This window comes from Mesoplodon densirostris, chromosome 4, assembly GCF_025265405.1.
Source record: "Mesoplodon densirostris isolate mMesDen1 chromosome 4, mMesDen1 primary haplotype, whole genome shotgun sequence".
Taxonomy (NCBI): Eukaryota; Metazoa; Chordata; class Mammalia; order Artiodactyla; family Ziphiidae; genus Mesoplodon; species Mesoplodon densirostris.
In genome coordinates this window covers 182843780-182860996 of record NC_082664.1, presented here as the reverse complement: position 1 = coordinate 182860996, position 17217 = coordinate 182843780, and the positions used below count along the sequence as shown (strand labels likewise).

At 39.8% G+C, this 17217-nt stretch overlaps 1 protein-coding gene across 1 annotated transcript in view; it reads left to right on the top strand.

Annotated features, from left to right (window-relative positions):
* The first annotated feature begins 329 nt into the window (after positions 1-329).
* MTPAP (mitochondrial poly(A) polymerase) overlaps positions 330-17217 on the top strand; it is a 29529-nt gene continuing 12641 nt past the window's right edge. Inside the window, exons 1-5 of the mRNA XM_060095507.1 lie at positions 330-507; positions 6011-6183; positions 6708-6941; positions 8240-8464; positions 14481-14692. Coding sequence (XP_059951490.1) covers positions 351-507; positions 6011-6183; positions 6708-6941; positions 8240-8464; positions 14481-14692 — 1001 coding nt within the window. The 5' untranslated portion in view covers positions 330-350. The remainder of the gene's footprint in view (positions 508-6010; positions 6184-6707; positions 6942-8239; positions 8465-14480; positions 14693-17217) is intronic.

Genomic DNA, 17217 nt, shown 5'->3' with positions numbered 1-17217 from the left:
GAGCACTTAGAACAGTGTTTGGTAAAGAAAAAGTGTTATCGTTTATCATCTTCTTAGATTCGCAAGTCAGTGCTCCTTCCTCATGCCCTTGCTCTCTGGTTCTATTTTCGTGACTCAATTTGAAAAGAGTAGGTGGGGTGCTCGTTCTCCTGGGAGCCTTCTTTTAGAGAACCGTGGGAGAGGGGAAATCAGACATGTGCGAAAGCCTCATTCAAGCCGCAACTCGCTTTCTTGTATAAGCGAACGTCTTTCGCCTAGTTTGACCCTCTAGGCTTCCCATCCTTTCCCCATCTCCTCCGCGCGCATGCGCGGAAGCCCGGCGCCCTTTCGTCCGCGCTCCTGCAGGTTTGATGATGGCGGCTCGTGGTTTGGGGCTGTTGACCCGTTTGCCCCTCCGTGCTCAGAGAAGTCAAATCCAGCGTCCTCTCCGCAGGCTTCTCAGTTGCCCAGGAACGGTGGCCGCAGCCCTCGGGAGGGAAGAGCAGTCCTCGGGGAGCGCGGAGACAGGTGTGGCGCCGGGGCTGGGGCCGCGGGCGGGCGCAGGGCCGGTGGGAGCGGCGCGGGGACCGCACGGCAGTGTCCCGGCCTCGCTCGGGGGACCTAGGGCTGCCGCCGTGGCTCGTGGTGGTGGCGACGGCGGCGGCGCGGTGTGGGACGTTCCTTCCTTCGGGGACTGCGTGCCCAGTGATGAAGTCGTTCGGAGCTCCGCAGTGCAGGCCAGGAGCAGAGTTGGCTGGTGTCTGACAGTTGGGCGAAACGTTGTTGCCAGTTACGGTAGTGATGCCACAGTTGAGCCAGTCGCTTCTTCGTTCACAGATGTAACTGAGGTTGATGCTCGCAAGTTGTCGATGGAGGCCGAGCGGCGTGAAGCCTTGATGAATAACCAGGACCCCTGGTCCTCCAGTGGAGGCTCTACCTCAGCAATTACTGACGTTTGCTTTGTTCTTCTGGCCGTTTTGAGCAGAATCAGCTTGGTAACAAATTGGCCTGGGATGGAACAGGCAGGCGTTCCAAGTTTATAGACTGGTGTGTTGAGAAGTCCAGTCCCCCCTCTTGTGATCTAAGAGCTGTGTTTATGTTATTTACAATTCTTAAAACAGGCTGGCAGGGTTGTACCACGGTCTCCATTTTAGAGATGGAGCCAGAGGCGCAGAGAGCTAAGGGACTTGCCGCTGAGTTAATTTAGAGCTCGAGCCCCGCTGGTAAATAAAGGGTGTTGATTTCTACCATTTCTTGGAGCTGTAGTTTTAAAGTACGAAATTATTTGTGGGAACAGTTCTAAAGAAGGCTAATCAAGTACGGTATTTTCCCCTAAAATAAATGATAGGGTTGCTGTCCTCATCAGACTGTATGAGAGACTCATATTGACAGAGAGTTGGAAATATCACTTACTATGACAGTTCATTGAAATGCTGATTGGACTGTATTTAGTAGAAGCTGTTTCTGTTAAAAACTCTTAAGTGACTGAAAATGTGAGTAAGGCTTTTGCCAAAGGAGCTATTGTGATTTAACATGTGTATAGTGGTTTAAATTTTAGAGTATTTTCATATGCCCTTTGAGATATAAAACTCTGTGAACTAGGTTTGGAAGGAAGTATTATTACTCCATTTTATACATGTGGAAACAGGCTGGTACAGGTGTCTGGTAAATGGATCATGCTTAGCTATTCAGTAGCAAAGGTGAGAATAAACCCTTCTGATTCCAAGGCTTCACTTAGTAGAACTTTGTTGTTTTTCTCAGGAAATGTGTTTCATTTTGTATCATTAGGATAATATGACTGGCTAAATATCCAGGGACTCTTGTGAGGCATAACAAGTAACAAAATCCTCATTTGAATTTCTTTTCCATTTTTAAAGAGAAGAAGGTGATTATATAACTCACTTAGAAGCATATACTTTTATAATTAGAAGGAAATTGAGAAATCTCCAGTTCAGTTTTTCACTCAGTGTGAGAACTCATTGCCAAAAGTTTGCTAGTTACATTTTATAGTAGCAAGGAACACGCTGTTTCATACATCAGTCAGTTCCATTTTGATCGGGCTGTAATGGCTGAGAAATATTAATAATGAGCGAAATCTGCTAACTTCCCATTTCCCTGTTGGTCTTAGTTTTGACGTAGCTTTCACGTGAGTAGTGGGAAGAACCCTGATTTAAGAACAAGAATATGCAGTGTGTTGTGCAGGACTCTTTGGGTGCATGGGACAGAAACGAACTCAAACTTGCTTAAGTAGAAAAGGGAGGACATACCAACCATGTAACCAGACTCCAGAAAGAGACGTGGCTGCTTTAATAAAGTCACCTGGATGGATGCGGTCAGAGGGAAGCATTGTTTCCTCACCTATTGTTTGGTGGCCTCCTGTCTCGGGTTCTTCTTCTCCAGTGGGTTCTTGATGGCGATGGCCACTAGCAGCTTGCAGCTTTCTCCAAAGAGAAGAATACAATGGTCTTTTGCCTAAATTTGAAAGATTTGAAAGATTTTAAGAAAGAGCTGTTGATCATCACAGCCGCACCTCCTGGACCAAGAGGAGCTGTTTAAAATCCTCTGACGGCCCTGGCCCGCCTAGTGGGGTGTGGTGATACTGGATAACTGCTGACACCGCCCCTGTCCGCCACCCACACAAGCAGGCTTGTGCTGTTAGCAGAACAGGGAGGACAGATGCCGGGCCACCAAACAGCAGCTAAACTCTACGGAAGGCTACGCAGCTTGTTAGATGTTTGCCTTTGTGAAGCTTTTTCACCAGTAACGCTGCCTGCCCTGTTTATCTCGAAAGGTTATTGTGAGACTCAGAAGAGAGTGTTTCTGTGAACACTGGCAAGTGCTGCAGCGGTAGAAGGACAGCTGTCATTTCTCAGGAGTTTGTTTCCAGGTTGTACATCCCCGCTTTACCTACAGTAATTCTCTGTCGGTTTCTAGACCTTCATTCTCCTCTCCAGGCGCTCTCTGGTTCCTCAGTACCCTTCATGTCCGTTACGTCTGGAACGGAGCATGTGCTCCGTGTGTGGCCTGACCAGTAAATAGGAAAGAAGTGCTCTTACCCCCTTGGATTCGGATTTTATATCTATATCTGTCTTCTCCCTTTCCTCGCCCCAGAAGTTAAGACATTCCCTTGGCTCATTTTGAGCTTTCATCAAATCAGACTTTTGGTCTTCTTTTGTCCATCTACTGCTGGCTGAATCCCCCCACCCACCCATTATGTGCTTGTGTCTTTATGTTGTTTTTAATTCTAAAGGCAGGACAATATGTTTTGTGCTTACGCTTATCAAATTATGTTATCAAGACAGTTGCAAATTTGAGTCTGTCTTAAAATACTAACACTTACTAGTTTTTCCTCCCAACCTTGTGTTGTTTGTAGGTTTGACAAGCCTTTTGCAAGGTCATGTACTTACGCTACCTGAACTTTCTGTCCCCTTCGTGCCTTTGTCCCGTCTACCCCGTCGTGCCTCCTGCTGTTCAGGGTTAGCGCCCTCAGTCCTGTCCAAGCCCCATCTGTCATCTGACTTCTCTGTCTCCCTCTCGCACCCGTCCCTGCTCCTCCCCAGTGATCCAGCTGCAGGGGTACCTGCATAATAGTGCAAAACGTTGTATACCAGTGATACTGCAGTATTGCTTGTGATAGCAAAAAAGGTGTAAACCATCTCAGCATTTATCAGAAGACTGATTAAATTACCGTAAACACCTAAGAATGTTTATGCAGTTATTTTAAAAATGAGGTAAATATATATCTACTGACACAAAAAGATATCAACAATGTATTAAAAATTTTAAAGCCTATTGCAGAAGAGAATGTATAGTACATTTTCAGTAATTGTGTGAAAAATGTTTGTCTCCGGAGAGATACAAATGTATATGTTTATATATGCCTTGAAAATGTCTGGAAAGGTAAATATCAAACCTGATAAGTGGGTATTGGAGAGAACTAGGGGAGGATTTATACTTTTACTCTATGAAATTTTACAGCTTGACTTTACTTTTACAGTAAGCAGTTAGACATCAATGTAGACTCAGTAAACATCAGAGACAAGAAGATAGAGGTGGTGATTACAGCTGGAAAAGTGGGTGAGAAAAGCCTGGACCATAAAGAAAGAAGGACCAGTTGGAAGGGCTGTCAGTAGACTGAGGTCAAAGTGAGTAAGAGTAGTCCCTGCCCTCAGCATGGAAGACAGATATCCTTCCACGCTGTTAAGGAAGCACAGCACCGTGACTGACCTTCTTCCACAGGTGTTGAAGTGAGGTAGTGCCGGGGTGGAAGCAGCTGTGCCGAGGAGAGTCCGCTCTTCCCAGAGCTGAGCACGGTTTGGAGGATGAATGGGAGTTTGCAGGGCAGAAAATGAGAAGGTGGGCGTTCCAGCCAGAGAGGAGAAGACGTGAAGAGTTCAGAGTGTGTGTGGCGGTGCCGTGCGCGAGCAGCGTGGAGCAGGTGGGGCTGAGGTTGACACGGCTGAGGAGGGGGCCGAGGTGCCGGCAGCTTTATAGCCGGGCTGTGGGGCTCAGACCTCCTCACGGATGCGGCAGGGAAGTCAGAGAAGAAGACTTTCTAAAGACGATTACCTTAGAAAGATGCCTTTGGCAGCAGTGTGGAGAGTGGCTTGAGAAGGACAAGACTGGAGCGAATGAGACCAGTTTAGCCATCAGGCTGCTGTGTTCCAGGCTGAAATGAGAGATGATGTTGAAGAATTGGCATCCGGAGTAGAGAAGAGGACGCGTATTTAAGAGATGCGTGTTTAGCATCTCTACAGTGAGTGTAGGGAGGACGCGCAGTACCTTTGATCCGTTGTTAGAAACGTGCAGTAGGGCAGGGCCAAGCGTGCTGCTGAGTGAGACCTGCCTCTAGTGGGGGCTGCCCCGCAGGCTGGAGGGTCCCACCGGCCCTTACTGCCTGCCTTCCTCTGTCTTGTCCGTGAGGATGTCTTGGGGTTTGCTGAAATGAAGGTTCAGTGTGTGTGCAGTATTTCCTTTATCCATCAGTTTTGTGACCTTTTGAAAGAAGATGAGGCTGAAAGCTTTTGCTGATTTCTGTGCATCGGTTACATTTAATCTCTTTGGAATTAGAACTTGAATGATTTTCTTTTTCCTTGTGTTTAGTTCACTTGTTGATCTTTGTGATCACTAGATTATTTACTTCTTGCCTATCACAGCTCTTGCCTTCATTTCCTGTGATTGTAAACTCCCTAACCCCTGGGTGGTTTTTAATGGAGAAGAAAAAACCGTCTGTTTCTTTAGTAAAAAGTATCATGAGCTCTTTATGGGCAGCAACTAGGGCTTGGGCTCTCAGATTTCCCTGTGATGCAGAGCACACAGGGAATGTGTACCAGTGATAGTTGGTAACTCATTTTTAATTGTTTGAGCCAGATCAAGACCCTTTACAGAGAAAAACTAATAACTTACTTTATTTTTTAAATATTAATTAATTAATTAATTTTGGCTGTGCCGGGTCTTAGTTACAGTGTGTGGATCTTCATTGCGGTGTGTGGAATCTTTTAGTTGCAGCATGCAGACTTCTTAGCTGCGGCATGTGGGATCTAGTTCCCCAGTGAGGAATCAAACCCGGACCCCCTGCATCGCGAGCGCAGAGTCTTACCCACTGGACCACCAGGGGAGTCCCAAAAACTAATAACTTACTTTAATACATTAAACTTCTAAACTCATTGTCTCATTGCGCTCAGGCTTGTAATCATGTTTTTTAGGCTTTGGAATGTTATAGCTTATACACACTTTGTATGTGTGTATTTGTGGAAGTGGCTTTACTTAAAAATTTTGTGGAGTTCTCCCTTTTTAGCACTATGCATTGAGTATAGTCAGTCAAAACAGAGTGGACAATTTAATGGTAATCACAAGAGAATGGTAATAGGAAGACTGGAAATAGTATAGCTTCACCCTTATAAAGGAGAGGAAAGCAGACGAACTGAGGATAAAGTTGGTTGTGGTCAGGTGTAAAATCTTTATATACCATACTGAGAGATGCTTTGAATTTTACGTGTGTGTGTTGGGAATGTCTTTGTCTCATTCATAGGCTCTGAAGACAGGACTCCAAAAAAGACATTCTCTGAGGTGCAAAAAGAGAGACGAGAACAGGCCCAGCGGACTGTGTTAATCCACTGCCCAAATAAAATCAGTGAGAAGAAGTTTCTCAAGTACTTATCCCAACATGGATCTGTTAACAACCACTTTTTCTATGAGAGCTTTGTAAGTATTTGAAAAACAATCTAACTTAACATTCATACTTTTTTTTAAGTTATTTTTTGCTCTGTTGCCTCTGCAATATGGTAAAGTTAGATTCTTTTTTGATATCCTGCATCTATCTTTGTCTAAATTTCTTCAATGAGTTTTTTTTTGATATGAAAATAGAAATCCTTATAGGAGTATCACAGAATTATAAGCATAATTATACCTGAATCATTTCATAATTTGAATACTTCAAATCGTTCCATTATCTTAGGTGTAGAAGCCAGTGGGAGATCTTTGTTTTGCCTTTTAATTTTCTATTTCAGCATTATTTTCAGCTTCTCTTAACTAATACCACTTTATAATGTTCCTTTTCTTAATCTGCTTATAATGGTTAAAACCATTGCTCGTGTTAGAAGTGTATCATTGTAAATTTTAAAAATTAGTATTTTGCCTGTTACGATAATTGCTTCGAAATATGAACTAAAATACTATGTTAAAAATAGTGTTTTGAAATGTGTTCTGTTCTTATGTTTTTGGTATAGGGTCTTTATGCTGTTGTAGAATTTAGTCAGAAGGAAAGTGTAGCTTCACTGCAGAATGTAACTCGTACTCCAAGCCTGGGCAAAGAGGCTGCAATTCCATTCAGATCACGTTACTTCAATTTAAAGTTGAAAACTCCATTAAACCAGACTTCTGAACAGTCAAGTGTTCAATGTAGGAATCAGTCTTCTCCTTCAAGCAAGAAGCTTTTTGAATTACTTTGTTGTGCAGAAAGTGTAAGTTTATAGGTATACTTCCCCGACTTGATATGTGTGTGTGTTTGACTTGTTTTGTATATTGTAAGTTTTTATTATTAAATATTCATACTGAGTGAAAAGTAAAAGTAATCCTTCCCTACTCCCTGCCACCATATCCCATTTGTAATCCTCAGAAGGAACCACATTCTTCCAAAGTTTTGGGCCTTCGGATTATTCTGGCTTTCTTTCTCTTGTCAGCATGACATATAATTGTACATGGCATTCTTTTATAAATTTTAAAATATCTTATTTCTGGTTTTATCTCTTTTTTTCTGCTCTAGTAATGTTTATAGTAGTTTCGGTTTTTCTTACTCAGATTTGTCAAAGGTTTAGCTAGTCCTTTCCAAGAATATGTTCATGGTTTTAGTTATCACAATACTATTTTGGGGGTTGATTTTCTAATTTTTAAAACTTTACTTCTAACCTTTTGTATTGCCTCTACTTTCTGTTATTTATTTTTCTTGAGTTAAGTGTTTGGTTCGGTTGTTTTCAATATTATTTTCAAATGGGCATTTAAGGCTGTGGTTTTTATTTTAAATATCCAGCTCCAGCGTGCCCCTTCACAGTGTGATCGTTTTATCACCAGCCTTCTAGGGAACATACAGGACTGGTATTCTGAGGAACTGGGGGACCTTGGGCCTTCATTTCTCGAAGGCTTGCTTATTTCTGATGTTACTTGCCTTTAACATTGGTTCTTCTCTCCCCCCAACTTCATTTAAATGTCCAGGTTTGTGGTTGCTTTGACCTCCTCTACTGGGGCATTTTACTGTTTTCATTTTCTAAAACAATACTTTATACTCAGGGCCTAAGAAAAATATTAGTTTTAATTCCAGCCAGCTTTTTTTTTTTTTTTTTTTTTGCTGGTGTCCTCATTCCTTAGTGCTTTTTTTTTTTTTTTTTTTTCTTTTTGCGTTACGCGGGCCTCTCACTGCTGCGGCCTCTCCCGTTGCGGAGCACAGGCTCCGGACGCGCAGGCCCAGCGGCCATGGCTCACGGGCCCAGCCGCTCCGCGGCATATGGGATCCTCCCAGACCGGGGCACGAACCCGTATCCCCTGCATCGGCAGGCGGACTCTCAACCACTGCGCCACCAGGGAGGCCCTCCTTAGTGCTTTTTAAAGGGCATTTGTAAAATCCACTTTTAAGGCTACATGTAAAAAGATTGCATATTTTTAAGGTAGGTCTCCTAAGCTATCAAATTTCTAGAAGTAAAATGACAGTTATTTTACATGACCTTAACATTTTCTATATTCTCTTGTTTTTGTTTTGGCCAGCTAGGTAGATGATCAGCTGAACACTCTCTTGAGGGAATTCCAGCTAACAGAGGAGAACACCAAGCTCCGATATCTCACCTGCTCTCTTATTGAAGATGTAGCAGCTGCGTATTTTCCGGACTGCACTGTTAGACCCTTTGGCTCTTCAGTGAACAGTTTTGGAAAATTAGGATGCGATTTGGACATGTTTTTGGATCTAGATGAAATTGAAAAATTTAGTACTCACAAGGTAATTACATTTCTTTAAATCACAAAGTTGTCAGAAAAAATAAAGGAAATCTTTGGATTTAATAAAATTACAACTTGATTTCTAAGCTTAAGAAACAATATGGTTAAAGAATAGGGTCTATTTGATACTGATTCTTTGGAATTGTAAAGTCTTTCTTTATATTGGTCTAATATGTTATTATTCTTGTGAATATCTTAAACATGTAATAAAATGGTTGTTCTTTTTGAGGGTTGAGAATTTTTTGGGGTAGGCCAAGGTTATTTACTGTGTTATTCAGATTATGTGTGTATTAACTAATTTTTTCATCTGCATGATCTAGTTAGTGAAATGCTTTTTACATCTCATTATTTTTGTTTCTCTTCATTTCTCAGAATTCTTTTGATTTTTGTTTTATTCAAAGACTATGTTAGCTACATACAGGTATATGATTATTATACCTTTTTATTGGGTTGTTCATTTATCATTAAATTTTGTCCATCATTTCTAAATGCCTTTTCTTTAAATTCTTTTTTTGTTTGTTAAGATGGCTGCTTGTTACTTGTCTCACATACCTTCTCTTCCTACATCAGTATTTCCAGCCTTCACATATATTGTTACATTTTGAGTATAAATAGCAGATCACTGAATTTTATGCTTTTACTCCAACCTGTGAGTCCTTTTATTTATTATTACTGGTAATTTTTGGATTTATTTCTACTGTCTTATTTTTTATTTCCTATTTTCTATGCTTTTTCTTTGCTTTTCATTCCTTTCCTTTCCTCCTCCTGTTGGATTCTTTCTTTATTCTGCCCTTTCCTCCCTTCCTGTCTTTCCTGTTACAGTTTAGAAATTGTATATCCCATTTATGTTCTTATTATCATGCATGTCTGACAGAGTAAACTTAATCAGTGTGTCTATCATCATCCCAAACAATATGAGGTGCTATAATTTCATTACAACTTTGATTTGAAAAGGCTTCTGTGTTTTTGTAAAATCTTAGGTTTTTAGGACTGTTCTTTCTTATGTATTTCAAACTAGTAATCATCTCTGTGTAGATGTCCGGTTGAAACTTCAAACTTAACATTTTGAAAACAAAACTTTATCTTCATCTCCTTGTAAATATTCTTTATAAGTTTTTATAAAAGTTCTTAGTTATGTGTCACATAGTAATCAGTGGCATTTTAGCTTTCCTGACATTTGCTGTCGTCTGAGCGAAGATATCTAAGCTAATCTTTCAGGTCTACCTCTTCATTTACATACTCAAAGCTATAGTGACACGGTCCCTTATAAATTCTCACTTAGATGATTGTAGCAACATCCTGCTTTCCACGTGCTTCTCGTGTCATGCCTTGGTATTCCAGCCCTCAGCCTCTGCTGGAGTTATCTTAAAACACAGATTGGATCATCCACAAGCTTAGAACAGTTCTTCGTTTTAACACAGAATTGAAATGATCTGTCCCATAATTCATTTTAGTAAGCGTTTGTCTTTCTCTATCTTCACACACCCAGTTTTCCAATCACATCATTTTATTACCAGTTGTGGGGCACTTTTAGGATATGAATGGCGACTGAACCGTAGTTCTGTGTCTTCCCTGAGGAATGCGCTTCCCTTCCACTCCTGACTACCATCCCTACACGGGTTTCAAGGCCTCATTCTGACTCCACCTTCTTAAACCATACTTGATTTTTCCCTCTGCTCCAGTCAAAATTAATCACTCCTTTTTTGTAGCGTAGCTGGTATTTCTGTCTCCAGATTCCTTCTGTGTTACGTTTAGTTCGTGGTTGATCTGTGTCTCTCACTGTATCCTAAGCGTGGCCAGGGCAGGATCCGTGTCTGTTCATTTTGTCATCCCACACAGTGCCCGCCATACTTTATCTGCTCAGCATGTAATTACGTAGTTGAAACTGGCCAAGAAATACGAAACACATGAAAGTGAAACGGGTCAGTCTGATTAAGACTAACATGTACTTGAAATTGTATTAAATTCCTGGCAGGAACACTTAAATTATGTTAGGCTATTTTTATATTAAATAAAAGACCTTGCCGAATAATTAAAGTGCATTATAATGTGTTGTAATGGTGAAAGCTTGGGCTCGGGAGTGCAGAGTAGTAGTTCTTTTACTTACCAGCTGTGTGACCCTGGGAAAGTTATTTACCTTCTCTGTGCCTCGATTTTCCTAGCCATAAAATTGGGATAGTGCTATAATGCCAGCTCATGGAGTGTTTGAGAGGATTGCTAGACAGTAAGAAATACATTTTTTTTCTGTTGGAAGCAGAGGAAGGAGTTGGAAACTTAGTTGGATCTTAGATTTCTGAAATAGAGAGCTGTTAGGAAAAGATATTTTAAAAGACAGTGCTCCAGTATCACTAAACAATTTAACATTATTTCGTATGTAGGTTTAACTTATGCAGTGTTGTTATAAACATATACTCCGAAATATATGCTTTTTTAAGATTATAATAACTTTGCTAATAGAAACATTTTAAAAATGAAACATGAAAAACAGGAGCACTTTTATTTATTTTTTAATTTTAAATAAATAAGAATAGATTTTAAAAAACCAGGAGCACTTTTAAACTCACCCTCCATAAAGCAGCTTCCTGACCACTGTCTGCAGTTGTGAGCCTCTCCCTCTTACCTCTTTGTGCTCCGTGTGTCCCAGCACTCCCCCTTGGTTTGTGGTTCTCTGGGCTTGTTTTATTCTTCAGCCTGAGTTGAGGGCCGTTAGGAAGCGATTATAATATAATCTATACAGATTTTAACGTGATTTTTTCCCCCACTTAATAGTGTCTCAGCAGTTCAGTCTACTGCATCCTTTTCAATGGATGCAGAATGTTCTGTTGAACGAATGTACCATAATTTACTTAACCAGTGCTTTATTTGTTAGACAGTTAGGGGATGGTGTCTTTTTGTCCCCACTTTATTGCCAACTATATTAGGTAATATTCTTAGGTTGTGCATAACAGAAACCAACCCAAAGCAGCTTAAACAAGCAAACAGAAGTAGAGGAAGCATCCTAGAACCCAGGGTTGGCAATGTGGGTGAGTCTTAGGAAAGGACAGCACTAGGAAGTATAACCAATCAAGAGTCCATGAGGGTTCTGTTTCTTCTCCACGTATTTGCTTTACTTAATATCTTCCTTCCCTTCACTGCCCTCGCCCCACCTGCTTCGATTTTCTTTACATTCTCATCCTCATGGTGTAGAGTGTGCCTGCCCCAAAGCATCTGAGTTATATTTCAACCACGTGGTTACCTCAGAGCCTCGGCCTCAGTTCCTGGTGGAGACGGCTGGCTGGATGAGGGTGTGCCCCTACAGTGCTCACATCAGCCGCCCTGCCAGGTCCACATGTGTTGTCAGGGCCTTGATTCTTTCAGGGGGACTGAGTTCTCAAAGAGGGCTAGGAGGCTTTATTAAGCTAGACAGAGCTCTTAAAAAGTATCTGCCACACAAATAACGCTGCAGTGAGGGAACAGCTTTGCAAGTCAGCTCATCTGTATGAGCTTTCCTTTGGGGTGATTTCCTAGGATTTTAATAGCTAATCAAAATCTTATTGATATGTATTTAAAATTTTACTATTTCAATACTAAAGTTGTCCCAAAAGTATGTCCCGGTGTACACTCGCACTGAGTATGTGGGATGTATGTGTTTCCCCTCACCCACCAGCACTGGTCCTGTCACCCTTTTTGTCTTTGCCAGACTGATAAATGAAAAATCTCATTGCTATTTTAATTGCCTCTTAGTTTCTGTACAACAAGAACATCTCTTTCTATGTTTCTTACTCATTTTTATTTCTTGTGTTAGTTTCTTATTCAAGTGTTTTTGGCCATTTTTAGAATTGGGTGGGCTTTCCTCCCTTCCATTTGTACAAACCCTTCATTAATTAGGGAAGTTAGCCCTTTATATGACATGTATTATTGTCTTCATTTGTCTTTTATCTAGTAATGAATATATGCTTGGCCTGAAGATGGTTTTAATTTTTATTCATCCGTATCCTTTTGTGTGTTCTGGAATTTCGTGTCATGCTTAGAGAATCCTTCACTCTAAGACTGTAGAAACTTTCACCCATTGTGTTCTGGTACTTTATAGATGAAAACCTTTTATGTTTAAGTCTTTGGTCTGTGTTGAATTCACTTTGGTTTTGGACTCGAGTCTAGTTTATTGTTTTAATGGCCACTTGGCTCATTGTTTCAATAGCAATTTTCCCACAGTAATTTGCAGAGTTCATTTTATTAACTATTAAATTTCTGTAGTTAGGTCTGCTTGTACTGTTTCCTTCTATTGATCTACTGTCCTCGTGCATATATTTCCTGTTATAACTACTGTGGGTTTACAGATCTTATTAAAATGGAAAGGCTAACTTGGAAAGGGCACATGTATGTTCACAGAATTTATAGAATCTATGGTTCTACTATAGTATTACTTTATGATATATACTGTGGTATGGAAGTTAATTATAAAAAGCCAATGATTTTTCAGGTTAGTATTTTATACTCTAGAGAAGCAAAAGAAAACTGAAGATTTTTTGAAAGTATTTTCATTGAAGTATAGTTGGTTTACAATGTTGTGTTGATTTCTGGTGTCCAGCAAAGTGATTCAGTTATACATACGTATATTCTTTTTCATATTCTTTTCCATTATGGTTTATCACAGGATATTTAATACAGTTCCCTGTGCTATACACTAGGACTTGGTTGTTTATTTTATATATAGTATCAATAGTTTGTATCTGCTAATCCTAAACTCCTAATTTATCCCTCCCCCAGCCCCTTGGGTAACCATAAGTTGGTCTTCTATGTCTTCTGAGTCTGTTTCTGTTTTATAAATAAGTTCATTTGTATCATATTTTAGATTCCACACACAAGAGGTTTCACATATTTGTCTTTCTCTTTCTGACCTCACTTAGTATGATAATCTCTGGGTCCATCCGTGTTGCTGCAGATAGCATTATTTCGTTCTTTTTAATGGCTGAGTAGTATTCCATTGTGTGTTTGTGTGGGTGTGTCACATTGTCTTTATCCATTCATCTGTTGATGGACACTTAGGTTGCTTCCATGTCCTGGCTATTGTAAATAGTGCTGCAGTGAACATTGTGGTAAATGACTCTTTTGTGTGTGTGTGTGTGTGTGTTATGCGGGCCTCTCACTGTTGTGGCCTCTCCCGTTGCAGAGCACAGGCTCCGGACGCGCAGGCTCAGCGGCCATGGCTCACTGGCCCAGCCGCTCCGCAGCATGTGGGATCTTCCCAGACCGGGGCACGAACCCGTGTCCCCTGCATCAGCAGGCGGACTCTCAACCACTGCGCCACCAGGGAAGCCCTAGAGGCTTCTTGAATTATGGTTTTCTCAGGGTATATGCCCAGTAGTGGGATTGCTGGGTTGTATAGTAGTTCTATTTTTAGTTTTTTAAGGAACCTCCATACTGTTCTCCATAGTGGCTGTGTCAATTTCCATTCCCACCAACAGAGTAGGAAGGTTCCCTTTTCTATACACCCTCTCCAGCATTTATTATTTGTCGACTTTTTAATGATGGCCATTCTGATGGGTGTGAGGTGATACCTCATTGTAGTTTTGATTTGCATTTCTCTAATGATTAAGGATGTTGATCATCTTTTCATGTGCTTCTTGGCCATCTGTATGTCTTTGGAGAAATGTCTATTTAGGTCTTCTGCCCATTTTTTGATTGGGTTGTTTGCTTTTTTATTGAGTTGTATGAGCTGTTTGTATATATTGGAAATTAAGCCCTTGTCGGTCACATTGTTTGCAAATATTTTCTCCTAGTCTGTGGATTGTCTATTTTGACAGCTGAAGATTTTTGGTCTGCTTTTGGCTGTGATTGCATGAAGAATTTTTTGTGTATGTGTTTGTGTGGTTATTGATTTTGTTTGTTTGTTTTGGCTTTTGTTGGGTGTGTGTGTGTGTGTGTGTGTGTGTGTGTGTTTTGGCCAGAAATGACTTAGAGCATCCTTTTAGAAAAGTTTTTTTAAGAAATTCCTTTTTTATGAAAAGCTCCTATTTACAAATGTTTTTATTATTCAGGCCTCAGGAAATTTTCTGATGGAATTTCAAGTGAAAAATGTCCCTTCAGAAAGAATTGCAACACAGAAGATCCTGTCTGTGATAGGAGAATGCCTTGACCACTTTGGCCCGGGCTGTGTGGGAGTACAGAAAATACTAAATGCTCGGTGTCCCCTTGTCAGGTTCTCACACCAGGCCTCTGGATTTCAGTGTGATTTGACTACTAACAATAGGTATGGTCTCTTATTTATTACCTTAAATGTGAATGTTATAAGGTATTAGCATAGTTTTTCTTGTACAGAAACAATGGCTTTCGACTCTTTTATATGCTTTAATAATAATTTTTTTTAATTTTGAACACTTGAATTGAAAAGTAGGGTTTTCAATTATTAAAATGTTAACATGCCTAACTAACATCTTCTGAGAAGACTTGTGTTTCATTGTTCGTACTTACGTAGCCTGATAACAACTCAGAAATTCCGAAGTATATAGCCTTCTAGCGCACTTGGAAAATAAAGCAGTACCTTGGGTTTGTGCTCTCAGCTGCTTCCAGATGCAGTCGACTGTGTGTCCAAACAAAGGTAACATTTGCTTAAGTCAGATGGTGGTCTGAGCAGCCTAATGAGACTGCGTAGTTTTTCTTCAGCATGTTTTCATTTTATTATCAACCTGTTTGCTTTAAAACACATGGGATGAGAATGACAAGTTCTTTTATACTCTGACGACTTTTCTTTGGTTCTCAGTAGGGAAGACGTCTCAGCTGAGGAGTTTGTTTCCTTATACTCTAGTATGCTCATTGCATGCGTTTGGTTTCACTGTACTATCTGCTAGATACATAATCAGAACTACAAATAGATTCAGAAAATCCAATCTAGAGCAGTTTTGATTAAACTCAAGTGTTCACTAACAAGTCAGTGCTAAGTACTTTTGAATAATAAAAATATACACTGTATTTCTATCATTATATTTTCTTTATAGTATATAAATAGAATAAAATGACTTTTTTTAGAGGTGAAAGATTACATCATTAATTTTTTTTTAGCGAGAAACACCTTTATATAAATCCACACAATCAGAATAGTTTTTAAACTATTGAATTTTTTTTTCACACATACACACTGTATTTTATTTTTACAAGAGATACATAGACTGACACCAAGCATTGTAAATGGATGACCACATCAAAAGCAACAATGATTGCAATTACCAAACACGAAACACACTCATACCATGTCATAATATTGACATGCAGTCCAGGAATCCTCCATTGTAACAGCTCCTTTACTTTGCAGTGAAAATTGATTTATTTTTTGCCTTTGAGTCCTTGTGGGATTGTTTTTTTTAATTCAAACAGAAAGTCACAAAAATTATAATCATCCTCATCAGTTCACTCAGTCCCATGTAATTAATTTTTTTTTCATCTTGATCTTTTGTTAGCACTTTTATGAATTCATCAGTTTTCCATTAGAGTTCTGAAAATGCTTATTCATTCAGTTCAGCAGTCTAGTCAGTTACCAGAAACCTGTACTTGTCAGAGTCTTTTCCATGAATTCCTTGAAGATGAAACCCTTTTATAGGAACATATTTGCAAAAGCATCAGAGTACACCCAGAACTGTCTGTAAATGACAAAAGACTTAAAAATGACCACGGTTAAAGATTTGATGAAAGTTCATAATAATGCAGTTGACAAGGAAATTTAGTTATTTCTGAGATATACATTTTAAAGTAATAACTAGAATTATGACATAACATTATACCAGAACATATAAGATTGTTAGAAATTTCATGTAATGTCTGAAACATTTATATTAACATATTTCCATACAAATAACCCATAGAAAGTTTAGCATTAGTTGTTTTTTGTTTGTTTGTTTGTTTATACAGCAGGTTCTTATTAGTCATCAATTTTATACACATCAGTGTATACATGTCAATCCCAGTTGCACAATTCATCCCACCACCATCCCCACCCCCCCGCGGTTTTCCCCGCTTGGTGTCCATATGTTTGTTCTCTACATCTGTGTCTCTAAAAGGACATTTATCTTTGTAATAGTGTTATTTTCATGGTCTTGTTGGTATAGTTTTAAAAATTTTGTTTTAATATGCTTCAGGTTTTTATACTCTCATTGTTTTATTATATCAGATACCTTGCACTATTTGATATTTATTTTCAGCTTAATTTACATTCATTTACATGGATAAAACATTTAATCACCATGAGTTTCTAATTTGACATTTCTGCTCTTTTCCTTAAACTCAGGAAGTAAATGCCATCCATGGTGGTACTTAGTAGACAGTTTGGAGCTGATACTGTGAAATGATGCTGTGCCCTGTCTCAGCTCTTTGAGTAATTAAAAAACATGTCTTGATCAGTAGGAGATTAATTTTAAAATAATTCTTATAATTCTTTGCACTGTAACATTATGACTAGAAAACTTATTGAAAACAGGCTCTGAAGATTGATTTCTTTTTTTTTTTTTTTTTTTTTTTTTTTTTTTTCTTTTTTTTGCGGTATGTGGGCCTCTCACTGTTGTGGCCTCTCCCGTTGCGGAGCACAGGCTCCGGATGCGCAGGCCCAGCGGCCATGGCTCACGGGCCCAGCCGCTCCGCGGCATATGGGATCCTCCCAGACCGGGGCACGAACCCGTATCCCCTGCATCGGCAGGCGGACTCTTAACCACTGCGCCACCAGGGAGGCCCTGAAGATTGATTTCTTAATAGACGTTTTATCTTCATGGATTGTGGTTTTTATAAATA